The sequence below is a fragment of the Monodelphis domestica genome, chromosome 4 (genome assembly GCF_027887165.1).
Source record: "Monodelphis domestica isolate mMonDom1 chromosome 4, mMonDom1.pri, whole genome shotgun sequence".
In the NCBI taxonomy this organism is placed as follows: domain Eukaryota; kingdom Metazoa; phylum Chordata; class Mammalia; order Didelphimorphia; family Didelphidae; genus Monodelphis; species Monodelphis domestica.
Window position 1 is genome coordinate 381145638 of NC_077230.1, and position 19555 is coordinate 381165192.

Consider the following 19555-nt stretch of genomic DNA (forward strand, 5'->3'; position numbering starts at 1 on the left):
CTTATCGATTAGCCTTTGCTGCTCTTCTGTCTTAGAATGGATACAAAGACTCAAGGTAAGGGTTAACAACAGCAACAACAACAAGTAACCTCTTTGATTTAGAAATTGTTTCATTCATTATATTTGTGAAAAGTGCCCAGAACAGAGAGTATTTAATAAATAAAAAGTTGCTTGATTGATCTAAATGGTATTTTCTGTCTTACCCAGCACTGTAAGCTCAGTAGGTATTATCGCATTCATTATCTCTGTGAACACAGCCTAGAATATAGAGCAGGCATTTAATAAGTAAATTAATAAATAGCGGATTGACTGATTGATCTAAGAGGTTTCTTCTGTCTCACCCAGGATTTTAAACTCGTGATTCAGCTCCAAGAGCTGCCATTGCACGTGACCATCTGGGAGGCTGCTTCACTGGCTCTACCCATCACCCATTTGGTCCAAGCTGCTTTGACATCCCCTTCTCCAGGGCTGATGACATTCCACCCTCCACACGAAGCAGCCCAGGTCAGAAATATGGACCAGCTTTCCTGCCAGGACTGATGAGCCACACTAACCTGAGACGTTTGGGTTGTTTGTTTGTTTTTGTCCAAGAACTGTAGAGAGATCATGTCTCTAGTCCAGATAAACTGTGCTCTCTGCTCCCAAAGGGAAAGGAGTCATCAGCAAGTCTGCCGAAATTTATGGAGCTGTTAGGCGTCGATACCCAAAGGAGGTCAAAAGCAGGAAGAAAGGTCCTATACACAGAGTATCTATAGCAACACCCCTCCCCCCTTTGTGAAAGCAAAGAACTGGGAGCAAATCAGGGAGTCATTAGTTGGAGAGTGCCTGAACAAAATGTGGCGGGTAAGGGGTGGTGAGATGGCTTAGTAGGTTAGAGAATCAAGCCTAGAGATGGAAGATCCTGGGTTCAAATTTGAACTCAGACACTTAGCTGTGTGACTCTGGGCGAGTCACTTAACCTCAATTGCCCTGGAATCAATACTTAGTATTGATTTGAAGATGGGAGGAAAGAGTTTTGGTTGGTTGGGTTTTTTTTTTAATTGTGGTGGATGGATATAATGGTGTATCAATGGACTATAAGACGAGATGAATATGAGGAATTCAGGGAAGACTCCAAATGCTGATGCAGAATGAAGTAAGTAGAACCAGGAGAAAAAGGTACATATTTATAGTAACATAAATAATATAAACATTCAACCAAGCTAAAAGCTCAAGGGCCATATTTTTTTAAAGGACATCTTACTCAAGTCCATTTATTTTATTATTTATTTGTTCGTTCATTCATTCATTCATTCATTCATTCATTCATTCATTATTACCCTTACCTTCCATTTTAGAATCAATACCGTGTATTGGTTCTAAGGCAGAAGAGTGGTAAGGGCTAGGCAATGGGGGTCAAGTGACTTGCTCTATGAATAGAGCATCAGGCCTGGAGATAAGAGGACCTGGATTCAAATTTGACTTCAGACACTTCCTAGCAGTGTGACCCTGGGCAAGTCACTTGACTCTAACCCTTTCTGCTCTTCTGCCTTGGGACCAATATTTAGAATTGATTCTAAGACTGATGGTAAGAATTGTGGTGTTTTTTTTTAAATGCTAAATGCTCTATAACTATAATGACCAATCAGTACTCCCAAAAGGAAATAAGAATATGAGTCTTTCTTCTTTCTGAGGGAAGTGAGGGTCTATGGGTGCAGAATGTTGTATACATGGTCAGTCATGGCTACCATAACAGGATTTTTTTTTCTTAATTGTTTTTCTTTGTTACAAGGTGAGGCTCTTCTTAATAAGAGGACATGGGAAGAAGCGGGGAGGGGGGGGAGGAGAATTTGGAACTCCAAATTTTAAAAAGAGTGTTAAAAATTGTGTTTTGCATGTAATTGGGGAAAAAAAATAAAGTTTTTAAAACCAAAACAAGGAAAGGCTCATTGAAAGCTTGGATTGAGGAGAAGGGAATGCCTTGAAATGGCTAGAATACAAAAACCAAAAGGCATTATTAAATCTTTTAAAAAGAATTTAACTGAGAGAGTGGAATACATGGGGGAGTCAGGAGGCCTGCGGTATGGTGGTCTTCTGTGACTCACATCCTTGGGCACCTAGAACAAGTCACATCTCTTCTTTTGGCTTCACTCTTTTTCTTTATTACCAAAACGGAGATGGGCTTTGGGGTTTACAAGGCCCTTCCATCTAGCTATTCTCTGTCCAAAGGGTCCATTCCAGTCCTAACACTCATCATTATGACTCCAGGCTCTTCCTTCCAGTTCTGGCATTCTCTGTTCTAAGGTTCCTCCCAGCTCTAACAATCACAAAATAATTTCTTCCAATTCCGACCACCTGTGCTTCTCTCTGCTCTCTGAACTTTTCCTTCTGACGCTCCAGGAATCTCTAATGAGCCCCAGTTTTCCCTGAGCACAAAGCAACATTCTGCACATAGTAGGCACAAAAAAGGCTGATGAAGCCCCTACGAGCAAGAGAAGCTTGGGCCTTTGCCTTCGAGCCTCCTGGAACAATCCCCAGGATGGTCTCCCTGCTAGATCTATCTGCATGGCATGAATAACTTAGTGGAGGCAAACAAAATGAAATGAGGGCTGGGTTCTGGGAACGTCTGCCTGTTTGACTGGGAGAGCCGCTTCCCAGTTAAACACCAAAAAGCAAACGGAAAACCGCCACCCAGAGGTCCAGATTTATCTCCCCCTTCAGCATCACGCTGGCTGTTTCCAAGGCAGAGATGATTTTTCTCTCTTCCAAGGCTGAAGTCTGTGATCAGAAACCAAGCCATGTCCTTCTGGCTCCTTATATCACCCGAGCCATAAATCATGGCCCGCAACGGGAATGCAGCTGACAGTGCTGCCGGGGAGGCAGGCCACAGACACAGCATCCAGCCCCCACCCCACAGCAGGCAAGAGGAGATTAGGGCCATGGAGCCGCCGCCAACATGAAGGCAAGCAAAGGGAGCTCTGTGGCTGCCCAGAGCACAGGTGGCCCGGATGGGCACTCCTGGCTGGAGGACTCTCCAGCTGTTGGGGGGGCGGCAGCACCAGGAATGGAAGGAGAAGGCAGGTCCCCATTCTTGTCCTGTCTGACCTCAGAAAGGAGAATGCGGGAGCAGGGAACGAGATCAGCCAGATCAGGAGACCCTGACCTGGCCTTCTCAAAGGCAGCCTGGCATGGGAGTTCTGGACTCAAAGTCAGAAATTGGCGCCCTCGCCTATTAGCCATCCAACCCTAAGTAAGTCTTTCTGAGCCTTGGTTTCCCCACCTATAAAAGGAAGTTGACAATTTCCTTCTCCCTCCTCTTCCCCCTCCTCCTCTCCTCTCCCTCTCCCTCTCTCTCTCTCCCTCTCTCTGTCTGTCTCTCTCTGTCTCTTTCCCTCTCTCTCTCCCTCTCTGCCTCTCCCTCCCTCTGTCTCTCTCTCTCTACCTCTCTGTCTGTCCCTCTCTCTCTCCCCCTCATCTCTCTCTCTCCCTCCCTCTCTCTCTCCCCCTCATCTCTCTCTCTCTCCCTCCCTCTCTCTCTCCCTCTCCCTCTCCCTCTCCCTCTCCCTCTCCCTCTCCCTCTCCCTCTCCCTCTCCCTCTCCCTCTCCCTCTCCCTCTCCCTCTCCCTCTCCCTCTCCCTCTCCCTCCCTCCCTCTCTCTCTCTCTCTCTCTCTCTCTCTCTCTCTCTCTCTCTCTCTCTCTCTCTCTCTCTTTCTCTCTCTCTCTCTCTCCCTCTCTGCCTCTCCCTCCCTCTGTCTCTCTCTCTCTACCTCTCTGTCTGTCCCTCTCTCTCTCCCCCTCATCTCTCTCTCTGCCTCTGTCGCTCCCTCTCTCTGTCTGTTTCTCTCCCCCTCTCTCTGCCTCTCTATCTCTTTCTGTCTCTTCCTCTCTCTGCCTCTTTCCCTCTCTCTCTCTCTCTCTGTCTGTCTATCTCTCTCTCTCTGCCTCTCTGTCTATCTCTCTCTACCTCTCTGTTTCTGTCCCTCTCTCTCTCCCCCTCATCTGACTCTCTCTGCCTCTGTCTCTCTGTTTCTGTCTCCCCCTCTCTCTGCCTCTCTATCTCTTTCTGTCTCTTCCTCTCTCTGCCTCTTTCCCTCTCTCTCTCTCTCTCTCTGTCTGTCTATCTCTCTCTCTCTGCCTCTCTGTCTATCTCTCTCTACCTCTCTGTTTCTGTCCCTCTCTCTCTCCCCCTCATCTCCTCTCTCTTGCCTCTGTCTCTCTGTTTCTGTCTCCCCCTCTCTCTGTCTCTGTCTCTTTCTCTCTCTCCCTCCCCCTCTATCTCTATCCCTCTCTCTGCCTCTCTGTCTGTCTCTGTCCCTCCCTCTCTCCCCCCATCTCCCTCTCTCTGCCTCTGTCTCTCTCCCTCTCTTTGTCTCTGTCTCTCTGTTTCTGTCTCTCTCTCCTCCCTTCATATTTCTGTAGGAAACACTCTCTGTAAAATTACGTGCCACAAGAATCAGGACTGCTCTTAGTCTGAGACTACCTTCTGTGTATTGGATCAGTTGAAAGTGGTCAGTAACCAAAAACTGGAGAAATTTTGGTTCTTAAACTTGTGATATGTCCTTCAGAAGTCAGTGGAATCCCCAGAACATGATGCTCTCCTGCTCCAAAAATTTTAGTATCTCGCTGTTGCTTCAATAAAATTCAAGAGGCAGCTATCTGGCTTAATGGATAAAGAGTCAGGCCTAGAGACAGGAGGTTCTGGGGTTCAAATCTGGCCTCAGATACTTCCTAGCTGGTTGACCCTGGGCAAGTCACTTGAAACCCCCTGCCCCACCCCACTCCCCCAATTGCTTAACCCTTACCACTTTTCTGTCCTGGAAACCATACTTAGTATTGATTCTAAGATGGAAAGTAAGGGTTTAAGAAAGAAAGAAAAAGAATAAAAGATGAAACTTGCTGGCATTCAAAGCCCCTTACACTTCGACTTGACTAATTCTATGGGTCAGTTGTGCATTACTCCATATTATTCTCATACGCAACACATCGCATTCCAACTAGCCTATTGGCTGTCCCTTTTACACAACATTCCTTTCCTGTCTATGTGCCGTTGTTCCCAGAATGCACTCTTAGATGATTGAATTATTGCTCTAAGGCCCCTTAGAACAGCTCAGACACTGTACAGTTTATGGTCTAACAACGTACCTTTTGGGTCTCTTTTAGCCTTGATGTTCTATGTTCCAAAGTCCATTCCAGCTCTGACATTCTCTGTTCTAAGGTCTCTCCCAGCTCTGACATTCTGGGTTCTAAGCTCTCTCCCAGCTCTGACATTCTCTGTTCTAAGCTCTCTCCCAGCTCTGACATTCTGGGTTCTAAGCTCTCTCCCAGCTCTGACATTCTCTGTTCTAAGGTCTCTCCCAGCTCTGACATTCTCTGTTCTAAGCTCTCTCAGCTCTGACATTCTCTGTTTTAAGCTCTCTCAGCTCTGACATTCTCTGTTCTGAGGTCTCTCCCAGCTCTGACATTCTCTGTTCTAAGCTCTCTCAGCTCTGACATTCTCTGTTTTAAGCTCTCTCAGCTCTGACATTCTCTGTTCTAAGGTCTCTCCCAGCTCTGACATTCTGTGTTCTAAGGTTTCTCCCAGCTCTGACATTCTCTGTTCTAAGGTCTCTCAGCTCTGACATTCTCTGTTCTAAGGTCTCTCCCAGCTCTGACATTCTGTGTTCTAAGGTTTCTCCCAGCTCTGACATTCTCTGTTCTAAGGTCTCTCCCAGCTCTGACATTCTCTGTTCTAAGGTCTCTCCCAGCTCTGACAGTCTCTGTTCTAAGCTCTCTCCCAGCTCTGACATTCTCTGTTCTAAGCTCTCTCAGCTCTGACATTCTCTGTTCTGAGGTCTCTCCCAGCTCTGACATTCTCTGTTCTAAGGTCCCTCCCAGCTCTGACATTCTCTGTTCTAAGGTCTCTCCCAGCTCTGACATTCTCTGTTCTAAGGTCTCTCCCAGCTCTGACATTCTCTGTTCTAAGGTCTCTCCCAGCTCTGACATTCTCTGTTCTAAGGTCTCTCCCAGCTCTGACATTCTCTGTTCTAAGGTCTCTCCCAGCTCTGACAGTCTCTGTTCTAAGGTCTCTCCCAGCTCTGACATTCTCTGTTCTAAGGTCTCTCCCAGCTCTGACATTCTCTGTTCTAAGATCTCTCCCAGCTCTGACACTCTGTTTTCTAACGGTTGTAATTTTTAAAGGAATTGTAGAGGATGGAAGAGGTCCAGGGGATAAGGAAGGTTTTGTAACAGGGAATGGAAGAGTTGAAGGGATAGAGGGAATATGGATGCTGGTGAGATAAAAGGAGAGGTGCCGCCTGCTGAGACGCTGCCTCAGTTTTCCTTTCCACGGGGTCCTCCCTGTCCTGACTGTCTACACTCTCTGGTCCCTTCCACTTCTAATATTCTCTGTTCTCAACTCCCTTCCAGCTCACAATTTTTCTATTCTAAGGCCCCTTTGCGGTCTAACATTCTATGTCCTCATACCTCATTCTGAAGTCCCTGCCAACATGGACATTCTGCGTTCTAAGGCTCCTTCCCAGCTTGAATGCTCTTGGATCCTCGTCTTTATTTCTGGGGATGCTCCCTTCCTGGGTCCCGCAGCAGGGGATGGGGGGAGGGCAGCTTGGCTTGCTGGGAAGGTTAATGAGTTCACTTTGGGCACTTGGGTTGCTGTTCTTGGATGAGATCTTTTCTCTGAACTGCAGTGGGGATGATTTGTTTGCAGGAGCCTGCTCTGTCTGCAGGATTTCAGTAAATTGGCGTCTTTCTCCTCCCACCAGCTTCGCACTGGGGGCAGGACCTTTTGGGGAGGCTGTTTTTCAAACCAATGTCTGTGTCTTGAGCAATTTTGTGTGGAAAGTGGTTTCTTTTTTTAACTCTCTCCTGTTCAACTGCAACTGCCAGGGGAGCTTCTTCTAGAATCCAGAGGCCGTTAGTAAGGGGAGTGTGACCGGGATGGGGGGAGGGCTGCAGGGTTGATGGAGGGACCTGGGGATATTTAGTCTTAAGGAGCCATGAGGATGATAACATAACAATAAAAATAATAGCTAGCATTGATACGGCATTTATTATGTACCAGGCACTTTGCCAAGGACTTCACAAACATCCTCTCATTTGATAACATTTACCTCGCTATATTTTAAGGTTCACCAGGTTCTTTACAAATATTATCTTAACCATTGTTGACCTCAGTTTCCTCATCTGTAAAATGGGGATAAAAACAGCACATACTTCCCAGAGTTGTTGTGAGGATAAAATAAGATAATATTTTTAAGCTTTTAGCATAGTAGATACTATATAAATGCTTACTATTATTATTTTTCATCAATATCATTATTGTTATCACTTTCGCTACTTTACAAATGAGGAAACTGAGGACCCAGATGAGACTTTTAAATTTTTAAATTATATTTTTATTTCATTTTATTATAAAGTAATTTTTATAAAGTAAATTTTGTTATTTTATTATAAAGTAAATGGCAGTTAGACTCAGGTGTTTTGGGGGAACCAAACTCATCAATAACACTGTCAACATCATTATCATCCTAGTTAGCCTTTAGATAACACTTTACGGTTTGTAAAGCACCTTAGAAATATTGTCTCATTTGATCCTTATAAGAACTCTGGGTTCTATGAACTATTATCAACCCCATTTTACAGATTAAGAAACTGAGGCAAACAGGGGTCAAATGTCTTGCCCAGTGTCACCCAGCTAGTGTCTGAGGCAGAATTTGAACTCAAGTCTTGCTGACTGCAGACCCAGTGTTCTACTCACTTCGACACCCAGCTTCCATGTTAATTTTATTAATGTGTCCGGAGCATTTCCCTTGGGAAGAGCAATTTGTCATTCTGCTTGACCCTACAAGACTGAACCTGGAGCAGGAGGTCATTCAGTCTGATAATAAGACTATTATGAAGTGTTTCCTCTGCATTCTAAGCATCAGGGATGCAAAGAGAGGCAAAGGCAGAGTCCCTGCCCTCAAGGAGCTCCCAGTCCAATGAAGGGGACAACATGGAAACTGTGTGCATGTGAAATATTTATAGCATCAGTGAGTCAAAGCTACCATTGGCTGTAAGGAAAAAGCCAACTGGCAGGTTTGCCCTAAAGTACACTGGGCTGCCTCAGGAGGAAACAGGTCTCTGTCATTTAAGGGCCTCTTGGAGTGCTTGGATAACTAGATCTCCCAGTCACTGCAGGGAGGAAAGACTGAGAAAAGGGGAGAACTCCTGCTTGAACATGTGTTAAACTGGGTGATTTCTCAGGTTCCTTTCAATGCTAGGATTCTTGCCTTAAGGAAGCTACACAACACTTTTCTCTTTAAGAAAGAAAAAGAAAGAAAATTTGGGTCAGAAAACATTGACCAAATGCCTACAGAATGTTCGATCACACATTAGACGTAGCTCTCAGGAGGCAGTCGAGTGCGGAGAGAGTACTGGGCCACGAATTAGAAAGCCTGATTTTTGAGTCCTGCCTCCGGTGCTTAGAATCGTAATGACATTCCTGGAACGGTATTGAGATGAGAACTAGATGGACCCTTAGAACAGAGAATGTCAGAGCTGGGAGAGACCTTAGAACAGAGAATGTCAGAGCTGGGAGAGACCTTAGAACAGAGAATGTCAGAGCTGGGCGAGAGTTTAGAACAGAGAATGTCAGAGCTGGGAGAGACCTCAGAACAGAGAATGTCAGAGCTGGGAGAGACCTTAGAACAGAGAATGTCAGAGCTGGGCGAGAGTTTAGAACAGAGAATGTCAGAGCTGGGAGAGACCTTAGAACAGAGAATGTCAGAGCTGGGAGAGACCTCAGAACAGAGAATGTCAGAGCTGGGAGAGACCTCAGAACAGAGAATGTCAGAGCTGGGAGAGACCTCAGAACAGAGAATGTCAGAGCTGGGAGAGACCTCAGAACAGAGAATGTCAGAGCTGGGAGAGACCTCAGAACAGAGAATGTCAGAGCTGGGAGAGAGCTTAGAACAGAGAATGTCAGAGCTGGGAGAGACCTTAGAACAGAGAATGTCAGAGCTGGGAGAGACCTCAGAACAGAGAATGTCAGAGCTGGGAGAGACCTCAGAACAGAGAATGTCAGAGCTGGGAGAGACCTCAGAACAGAGAATGTCAGAGCTGGGAGAGAGCTTAGAACAGAGAATGTCAGAGCTGGGAGAGACCTTAGAACAGAGAATGTCAGAGCTGGGAGAGACCTTAGAACAGGGAATGTCAGAGCTGGGAGAGACCTTAGAACAGAATGATGGAGGACCTCAAAATATTTCTGGAAAACAGAAAATAGAGCTAGACAAATCTTAAGAATTCTGGAATTGAGCAATACCACTATTAGGTGGTACCCCAAAGAGATAATAAAAAATGGTTGTACATGGTCACTGTGTGACCTTGGCTTTAGAAAGCAAAGATTATTTCATTTTGTTGTACCCCCAGTTCCTATCACAGTAACCAGTACATAGTAGGTACCTAATAAATGCTTCCTGATGGACTGAAGTCATCACCCCTGATGCCCAATTTTCCTCATCCTTCTTCCATAAAAAGTCCTGCTCTGTCTGATGCCTCATCTTGACATGGAGGGGTTTACTAAAATCATGGCAGCAATGCATGGCTGATTATACCAAGCCAAAAAGACTTCAAGAATAGTCCTAGTGACCACCTGGGTCCCCTATGAGTGAAGCAGCTTAGCTAAGTATGGAGAGGTTCATCATTAGTCCTTAAGGGATGAATTCCATGGCCAAGGCAAACCATGGAAGAAAAACATAAAATGGCCTTTGATCTTCTCTGGTTCAATCCAGCCTTCTGTTTCCACAGTGACAGTGGATAAAAAGGGAAACAGGGCTATCTTGAATCTTAGTTTTTAAAGTATCTATAAACATTAATTTTACCATTGGTGCTCTGAATGTGAGATCTTTGTGCCATGATCAATGAGAGGCCATTGGCCAACTCGAAGAACAAAATCACATCAATACTGGTGCTCTTGCCATAAATAAACCAGAAGACAGAAGGAAGTTGTGAGCTATCTTTCCATTTAGCTTTAAGTTCCCCTTGGAGAGACCATAAAAGAGTTGGTTTCATCATACACTCAAAGGCAATAAGAAATATCATTTCACAAGACACTCAGTCATCTTGCCTCTTAGCACTCATGATGAGTATAACCCAAAAGACCATAATGAAGATGCTTTCAATGGATGCCCCACATTCATCACATGGTTTGAAGTCAGAGAAATTCTACAAAGAACTTGACAAGATTGTTATTTGGGAATTGTTTCTAAATGGATGAATGAAATAAATAAGAGTCGGGGGACCATTTATTGAGGGCTAACTTTGTGCAAAAAGCACCATGCTAAGGGCCAGCCAGCCAAACAGAAAAGTCAGACAGCCCCTGCTCTCCAGGAGCTCACATTCTTCTAAGGGGAGAAGCCACCCATACAGGAGGTTTCAGATGGAAAGGGTCCCATGATCCTTAGGGATTGTGGCAAAGCGGAGGGCGATAGCTTTTTTCTTCTATTTCTATTTAATGATTTAATGTAGATGCCCATTTAATAATGTTTAATGTCCTTTAATGTCATCAGAAACTGATAAAATCATATCAGTTTCTAATGCTAACTATGGGAGAGGGTCAAGGACTTTCATGGAAAGAACTTTCTTTTTCTGGGTCTTTAGTAGCTATGCCTGAAGCAACAGCAGGTTTGCTACATACGCCATCTTTGTGCAGTCAGATCAACTTTCAAACTGAGGTCAAACTAGAACCACTATATGTGATTTACAGAGTTCTAGCCTAACCTCATCAAATGAATTATGTGGGAAAACAGAACATGGATAAAGGTAAATGTAGCATACCAGGCATGTTAGCATCTGGGAAGTATGGTGGATGTATTGATATTGTATCATATATGTTCATTTACCAGATACATGGTCAGATCAGTTAATGATCATTGTATAGAGGTTACAGTCACACCTTGTCAGACCACATTCCTTTGAAAGGCACATGCCAGGTTAATCTCCACCTCTTTGATCTCATCATTGTCAATTCAACCAATGTTAAAACCTATGCCATGTTATGTATTCATTGATCACCTCCCAATCCACATTCCTAAAACCTCCAATAAATACTGGGGAACAAGTGCGAATCTCTCTCTTACTTCCCTGGATCTTTGGAGTGCTCTGTCCTAATTTTTACCTGCTGATCTCTCTTTCCTCGCGATGCTATCGCCCCCATGCTTCCTATTAATCCTCGGACACTCTCGTCCACAGGAGGCATTAGGGAGTTCTTACTCCCCACCTGTTTTCTTATTCCTCATGTTTCCCTTTAATTAATTATCCAAGGGAAATATTAAGGAGATCGCGCCTCTCCCCATATGCTTTAATGTGTTGTCTCTGAGTCTTTATTATTCACCTCTTTCCTTCAGTCTCCCTTCTCCTCAGGTTATTACCCACAGGTAAAAATATATAGGGACTGCAGGCCAGTCCTTATAGTAAAGAAATTGACTTTAATTTATCACCTAGGCAAAACAGTTGCCAAAATGAGAAACTATCTTATGTGATTGCATTAACTATGGAATCTTGTGTGATCTGAGCATATGCATAGGAGATAACTTCTTGGAGGAGTGCCCTTAAGATAGATTGTGCAGTTCTAATCATGAGGAAGCAGCAAGGCTAGGATTTGAACACAGGTCTCCTACTTGAGTTTTCTCCTTCCTAGGCTGAATAGCCCTATTCTCTTTGATCAGTCCTTTTTCTAGGATCTTTCTACTTGTATATTTTATAGGAACTTCCAAGTATCCCAAACAGAATTTGTCTTTTACCCTAAATCTGCCTTCCTTCTGAGGAGCTCCTTCATTCTTTCTGTAGGAGGCACACCTAAAGTGGCTATGTGAGTGGAGAGAAGACTGTGTTAGTGTGAGAATTCAACACTACTCTATACCTCTTTTCTTTTTCTTGGTACTCTAAAATCAGCCTTGGATTTTAAAGGGAGTTTTAACACACTGTTTGAATGGATTGATCTTGATTGGATTAAACTATAACCAGTCCTACCCTCTGATCAAATCAAGACTGAGAGGAAGAAGAAGAGCAGACATGCAGGGGTTGCTGGAGGTCTCATGACTCCCTAGCATCCAGAAGACCCTTACCTCTTATCCATTTTGACTTCCTGGTGTCTAGAAGTGAAGTCCAGAACCCTCCAATTAGAGGGCCTTGGGAAAAGGGACTCAGAGTATAGGTTTGGGTCAGGAAAAGTAATTGGGTCTTTTTGGCTGAGAACTGAGAGTGAGTTGAGTGTAGGCATGGTTCCTAGATTTGGTGAAGGCTTGGCAAAGGAACGGCCAGTCACATTTGGCAAGAGGCCTTTTCTTTCTCTGACCTGCTCTTTTAATTTATTTAATAAATAATTTAAAATTAAGATACAATCTCCAGAGAATTTTAATCTTAACATTAGAGATGTTTTAGAGAAAGAAATTATAAAGTTTGGCAACTGTTGGATAGGAGGGACAAATGAGAGAAGGGAGTAAAGAATAACATGAAGGTATCAAATCTGGGTGACTGGGTGGTAGTACCTTCATTAATAAAAGGAAATTTAGGAAGAGGGAGGGTTTTAGGGGTAAGGATAATGAGTTTCATTTTTTATATTTGAGATAATTAATGGAAATCCAGTTCTAAATACTCGTTTGCCCAATTGGAACTCAAGAGAAACAAGAGCTGAATATAGAGATCTGGAAATTATCTGAATAGAAATGGCAACTGAACCTATGGGAACTGATAAGTTTATCAAATTTAAGAAAACAGAGGGGAAAGAGAAGAGGGCTTAGGACAGAACCTTGGTGAACATTCTCAGTTCATTGCTATGATAAAGATCTATGTTGGTGAACCTATGGCATGTGTGCTGGAGCATACCAGAGGGAATTGCTTCCTTCCCCGTCTCCACACACACCTAAGGACGTTTCTCACGTGACCCACCCCTCTGCCCAGCAGCCCAATAGGAGTGCTTCTTCCCTCCCCTGTCTGGGATAAGGCAGGGAGCTCACATGCAATGTGAGGGTTGCAGTTTGGGCACTCAGTCTCTAAAAAGTTCACCATCACTGATATAGATGACTATACAAGAAAAGAGACTAAGAAGAAACTGTCAAACACGTAGGAAAAGAACCAAGAGAAAGCAAAGTCAGAAAAACTCAAAAGAGGGGAGAGAATCCAGGAGGAAATGGTCAGCAGCATCAAAGGCTGCAGAAAGGTCAAGAAAGATAAGAATTGAGGATAGGCCAATGGGTCTGGCAACTAAGAGATCATTGGTAACTCTGGAGAGAACAGTGTTGGTGAAACAGAAACCAGACGTCAGAAGCCAGACTATAAGAAGGTTTAGAAGTGAGAAGAGAAAAAGTGGAGGCACTACTTGCAGATGACTTTTTCAAGTTCAACTGAGAGAGATATAGAACAATAGAATGGCCAGGTCAAATGAGAGTTTTTTAAGAATGGAGTAGACTAGTGCTTGTTGGTAGGTGGCAGGGAAGGGACCAATAGATAAAGACAAACTGAAGATTAGAGAGTGGGAGTGATGGTGGAGTAATCTTCTGGGAGACCCAGGAAGGGATGGAGTCATGGGTGTATGTAGAGAGGTTGGACTTAGCAATTATTATCTGAGACTGAAGGGAAGCGAAAACAATGGGGGGATGATGTCAGAATGGTGCTAGATAAGGCGAAAGGAACTTTTGGTGATGGCTTCAATTTTACCAAGAGACAAAGTCTTCAGCTTAGAGGGTTTGGAGAAGAAATGCCAACGGAGGCTTTAGGAGAGAAGACAGGGTTGGAAAGCACGCTATCATTTGTTAGAGTTATTATCTGTCTTTGTTTTTTTCCATAAGCTCCATGTGGACACCAACTGTTCCTTATCTAGCCTGTCTCTGCTTCCCAGGGTGCAGCACAATTCTCTGCACACAGCTGAATCACAGATTTAGAGCTGGAAGAGATGTTAGAGGCCAGGGGGTACAGCATCTTCATTTTGCAAATGAGAAAATTTGGGACCAGAAAGGGTAGGCAAATGGCCCAGAGTTACAGAACACGTTCACATTTGAGGCAGTATTAGGACAGAGATACTCCGGACTCTAATACCATTACTCTGGCCACTGTAACAACTGGCAAATGAACAGTTGTCAACCGAACCATGAATGCCCAGCCCTGCACCATCCAGGCCACCCTATAGGTGGTTACTCTCCTCATACAATATGGTGGCCAGAATGGAGCAGAATCAATTCTGTTGGGAGGGAGACGTTGGGAGGGAGGGCAAGGAGGAAGATGAGACAGATAGAGAGGAAGAGAGAGGGGACAGAGGAAGGAAGAGGGGAATGGGAGTGAGAGACAAGAGAGATAGAAGAAGAGAGAGGAGACAGAGGAAGGAAGAGGGGAATGGGAGGGAGAGATGAGAGAGAGACAGAGGAAGAGAGAGGGGACAGAGGAAGGAAGAGGGGAATGGGAAGGAGAGACGAGAGAGACAGAGAGGAAGAGAGAGGGGACAGAGGAAGGAAGAGGGGAATGGGAGGGAGAGACGAGAGAGACAGACAGAGAGGAAGAGAGAGGGGACAGAGGAAGGAAGAGGGGAATGGAAGGGAGAGATGAGAGAGACAGACAGAGGAAGAGAGAGGGGACAGAGGAAGGAAGAGGGGAATGGGAGGGAGAGATGAGAGAGAGACAGAGGAAGAGAGAGGGGACAGAGGAAGGAAGAGGGGAATGGGAGGGAGAGATGAGAGAGGAAGAGAGAGGGGACAGAGGAAGGAAGAGGGTAATGGGAGGGAGAGATGAGAGAGAGAGACAGAGAGGAAGAGAGAGGGGACAGAGGAAGGAAGAGGGGAATGGGAGGGAGAGACGAGACAGAGAGACAGAGAGGAAGAGAGAGGGGACAGAGGAAGGAAGAGGGGAATGGGAAGGAGAGACGAGAGAGACAGAGAGGAAGAGAGAGGGGACAGAGGAAGGAAGAGGGGAATGGGAGGGAGAGACAAGAGAGACAGATAGAAAGGAGAGAAGAGGAGGAGGGAAGCAAGAGAGAAGATGGAAAGGGAAAGGGGGAACCAAGGGGGGCAGAAGGGAGACAGAGGGAAGAATAAGGAGTGGGAAGAGTAATGTCTAAGCCACAGTGTGTGGCCACCACAGTTGGTTGGCTTCTCCCCAAATCACAGTGTTCCCAGCCCCTCACCGAACATGCCACCGGTGTAGCCATTCTTCGTCACTGGCCGCAGCTCATTCTTCCCCAGCGCAAACTGCTTGTAGTTATACCAGGCAAACTGCATCATCTGCAAGAAACACGAGGACACAAAACACTTTGGTGAACACCTCCGCCTCTGGTCCATTGAAATGCAGCATGGAATCAGATTGGGACAAATATTTGCAGTGGGAATAATTACAAAAATATAAGGAAGCAGTAGGATGGAGACAACATGTACACAGATAAATATAGACACAGTAAATACAAAGTCATTTTGAGGGGAAAGAGTCCTAGTAATTGGGGGGAGGAAAACCAAAAAGGCCTCATGTAGGAGGTGGTACCTGAGCTGAGCCTTAAAGAAGAGGCAGCTGGAGAAAGCCCTGGGCCTGGAGTCAGGAAGTCCTAGGTTCAAATACTGCCTCAGAGACTGTCTTACTGTGTGACCTGCAGCATGTCACTTCATCTTGTCTGCCTCAGTTTCCTCATCTGTAAAATGAGCTAGGGGAGGAAATGGCAAGTCAATCTAGAATCTTTGCCAAGAAAACCCCATATGAGGACACAGAGAATTAGATACAATTAAAAAATAATAATAAATTACCCTTGATGGTAATTTATTCTCTTCTCTAAGGACACTTCCAGTCCTAAAATTAGGATCTTTTGATATGTATCTACTATGTGCTAGGCACTGAGGAGACCAAAAAAAGGCAAAAGACAAACCCTATCCTCAAGGAGTTCATAGTCTATTCATACAGTGTACAAAAAAGATGTATTTGTGCAAATGTAAATATGTATGTATGTGTGTTAGATAAAAAGAAAATAATCAACAGGGGGTAAAGGATGAGAGATGGGTGAAAACCGAGAAGCCATTTCCCCTCTCTGAACCTCAGTTTCCTCATATATAAAGTGGGGGTCCTGCTGCAAGGGGATGCTGCTTACCTCACAGGATTGTAAGGAAAGTGCTCTGCAAACATTTAAGCACTACACAGGGTGTCCCAAAAGTCTTCGCATAGTCTTTAGCTATTAAAGCGATCAAAACTGAACTAACTAAAGGGGCACCTAAATGGCTCGGACAGGCTTGGTGATGCTGGGTCCTGGGTTCGAATATGATCTCAGATGCTTCCTTAGCTGTGTGACCCTAGACTAGTCACTTAGCTCCAATTGCTGCCGAGCCCTTACCACTCTTCTGCCATGGGAGCCATATTTAGTATTGATTCTAAGACAGAAGGTCAGGGTTCATTTAAAAAACAAAAAATGAACAAATGAAGACTTTGGAGATGCCTTGTATTATCCTAATAACACACAAAGAATCCTAATTCAAGGGAAGGCATGAAAAGGGTCCTATGGGAGGTCCAAAGAGCTGCCTGGGCTGCCAAAGGGAGGAGATATCACATCTGGAACCTGTGCTGTCAAAGCCCGGAAGGTCACCTAATCAAACCTTCTCATTTTGCAGGAGGAGAAAACTCAGCCCCAGACAGGGGTAGTAATTCATCTGCCATCACAGAGTTCAAAATCGAAAACTGGAAGGAACCTTTGAGGTCTTCTAGTCCTGCCTCAGTTTACTGATGAAGTAAAAGGAAGGACCTGAGGGACAATAACTTGTCCAGAGTCACACAGGGCGGCTCAGTCAGAGAAAGGCGATGCTTTTGCCTAGGCACAAATCCAGAATTCTTTCTACCCTGCTGCCTCTGCCTCCAACTCTGGTTTGGGTTTCTTCACTGGATGCCTCTCTGCTTTTCTGCTCGCTTTGCTTGCCAGACTCCGGGGGGAAACTGTGGCTTGACCCTGGCTGTTTGAGGGAGACGAGCTCGGTGGTTCCCAGCAGCCCCCACCCCAGTCCGGACGGGCTTCCTGCAGAAAGGCAGACAAGACCTGCGGGAGCTCTGCAAAAAGGAAAGGGAGGTGGGCGGCCCTGGGAAGCTGTTAGGAGTATAAAAAGGCAGCAGAGAAGGTGGTACAGGGGCGTGCAGGAGGGGGAGGAAGCCATCCTGCTGGAAAATCAAAGACCTGCCAGAGAAGAGAAGGGAGGGAAGGAAGGAAGGAAGAAGGGGGTGGGGGCGGGGATTGCTAGAAGCAGGAAGCTACCTCTGCTTTGTTTTTTTAAGGATTTGTCAGTTTAGATATTTAAAAATGTATGGAATAGAGTCAATTCTCAATGATTATCCACACTGCTAGAGTCACAGAGCATCTTCAAAGCAGCTTTGCTAAGCCAGGCTGGGCTCCTCCCTGGGCTCCCAGCCTCAACCCGTCCCAAACTGAACTCACGGAGACTACCCTCGGAACCAGGGGTTCTGAACCTGGTGCCTGGGAACCTGTATGGCTTAAAAACAAAACGGAGCGTTGAAAATGGCATTTCAATTTCAATTTGGGTCCCTTCGTCATCTTATGTCTTTTATGTGTTTAAAAACATTCTGAGGATGATGGATCCATAGTCAGTTTCATGCGGTGGCCAATGGGATGGCAGAAACAAAAAAGATGAAGGCTTCCTACTCTCGACCCATCCTTCCTCTAGAATTGCCCTCTGTGGAGGATGCTGCCATTTTTCCAGTCCCCCAGGTTCACCATTCAGGAATCATCTTGGGAAAGCAAAGTGATGGAGGGGAAAGAGATGAACTCGGAGATCTAAGAGCTGAGCTTAAATGCTGGCTCTGGCATTTGCTACCTGGGGATCCCTGGGCAAGTCACTCCACTCTCCTAGGCTTTAGCCTCCTTAGATGAGGCAGTTGGCTTGGAGGGCTCTCGGTTGGTGATTCATCTCAGAATCAATACTACATTCTCTCTCATCCCCCTCCTCCAAGTCCAACCAAATGCAACTATCTCAAAGCCTCTTACAAGCCTCTCCTTCTCCTTCCTCACACTACAAGTACCTCAAATTCATGTCCTTATATTTCGTTATGTGGACAATGCAATAGCCTCCTAACTGGTCTCCCTGACTCTGCTCTCTCTAAACAATCTTCCCCAGAGCTACTGAGTGGATATTCCTAGAGCATGAGTTTGGCCATGTCACTCCCTTGCTCATTTGGGTGGGTGGGTGGGGGAGGCATCTAGGTGGCTCAGTGGATGGAGAGCTAGGCCTAAAGATGGGAGGTTCTAGGTTCAAATGAGCTCAGACACTTCTGGGCAAGTCACTTCGTCCCCATTGCCTAGCCCTTACCACTCTTCTGCCTTGGAACCAATACACAATCCTGATTTCAAGACAGAAGGCAAGGGCTTAAAGAAGAAGATTTAGGGGACAATTAGGTAGCTCAGTGGATTAAGAAGCAGGCCTCTTAGAGCCCCAACTTCCCTTCCAGGCACAACTCAAAAGCAATGTTCTTCAAGTAGACTTTTAACTTTGTATTCGCTCTGCTATCACCATGTCTGCCCCTACAGAATAGAATGGAAGTTCCTCGAGGGCAGGGACCATCTCACACTCAGCACTGTAAAAAATAGACTCGAATACAGGACTACAATCCCCATGAGCCTTTGCTCCACTTCCCCAGAATGCCTTGTAATCTCACCTGGGCCGAGATCGAGAAGATATTTAAGCAAAGGCTTTTGAAGGGCTCGGGGCTTTTGGACTTCCGTTTTTGGAGCAGAGGCGTCTCTTCCATGATGTGAGGTTATTTTGTCTAGGCCTTTGGCCTAGGCACATGTTTCTTACTTGTATATTCTTAATCTTTAACTTTAATAAACCTCTAAAAAATATAATACTCCTTGTAGAGAGAAACTAATTTCTACCTGCCTCAGATGCCTCAGTCTCCCCCTCTCCCCTAAATTTTAATCATTACAGTTATGGCGACCTAATGGGAAAAAAACTCAGTCTTCTGATTTCTTTTCTGATCTTAAATTCAATTTTAATAGCTAGTACCTAGAAATTTTTTTTTTGAGCCATATCTCACTGGCCAAGGTTTTCTACCCTCGCAAAGCTGCTACAGGCTCCGGACCTGCTGCCCACCCCACCTGGCTCGGTCCCGCCGCTTCCTGCCTCAGCCTGCAGCCCTGATTGTCCTCACCTGGTACCTGGTCCCGGCCTTGCCCACCCCCGCAGCCGCTCCAGCTCCAGCTCCTGGCCTCTCACCGGCCCGCTGCCTGCCTATTTCTGCACCTAAGACCCTCGAGCGTGACCCCAGCCGGCTTATCACCCAGATCCTTGGAGCAGATCGCTCAGGACTCATTGCGACCAGCTGGTAACAGTATTGGCCACGTGGGCGGAGGGGAGAGACCAGAGGGAAAGGAGAGCGGGCAATTTTCCCTTAGGCTAAGCCTCCACGTGGCTGGGGGTATTGGCCACAGGGGTATCAGAGAGGGGAAAGATAGAAAAGACTAAAGAGAAGAAACAGATCTTTTCAAACAGAAACTTAATAGCAATGGGCTGTTTAAAAGGATTTTTGACTCTTCTGGCAGTTTCATTGATTTTACCTGCCTGTCTGGGAGCAGAC

At 45.4% G+C, this 19555-nt stretch overlaps 1 protein-coding gene across 2 annotated transcripts in view; it reads right to left on the bottom strand.

The window, feature by feature from the left end:
• MAN1C1 (mannosidase alpha class 1C member 1) overlaps positions 1-19555 on the bottom strand; it is a 352377-nt gene that overhangs the window by 144689 nt on the left and 188133 nt on the right. For both annotated transcript variants that reach the window (XM_056795520.1, XM_056795521.1), the window contains exon 2: positions 15129-15225. In XM_056795520.1, coding sequence (XP_056651498.1) covers positions 15129-15225 — 97 coding nt within the window. The remainder of the gene's footprint in view (positions 1-15128; positions 15226-19555) is intronic.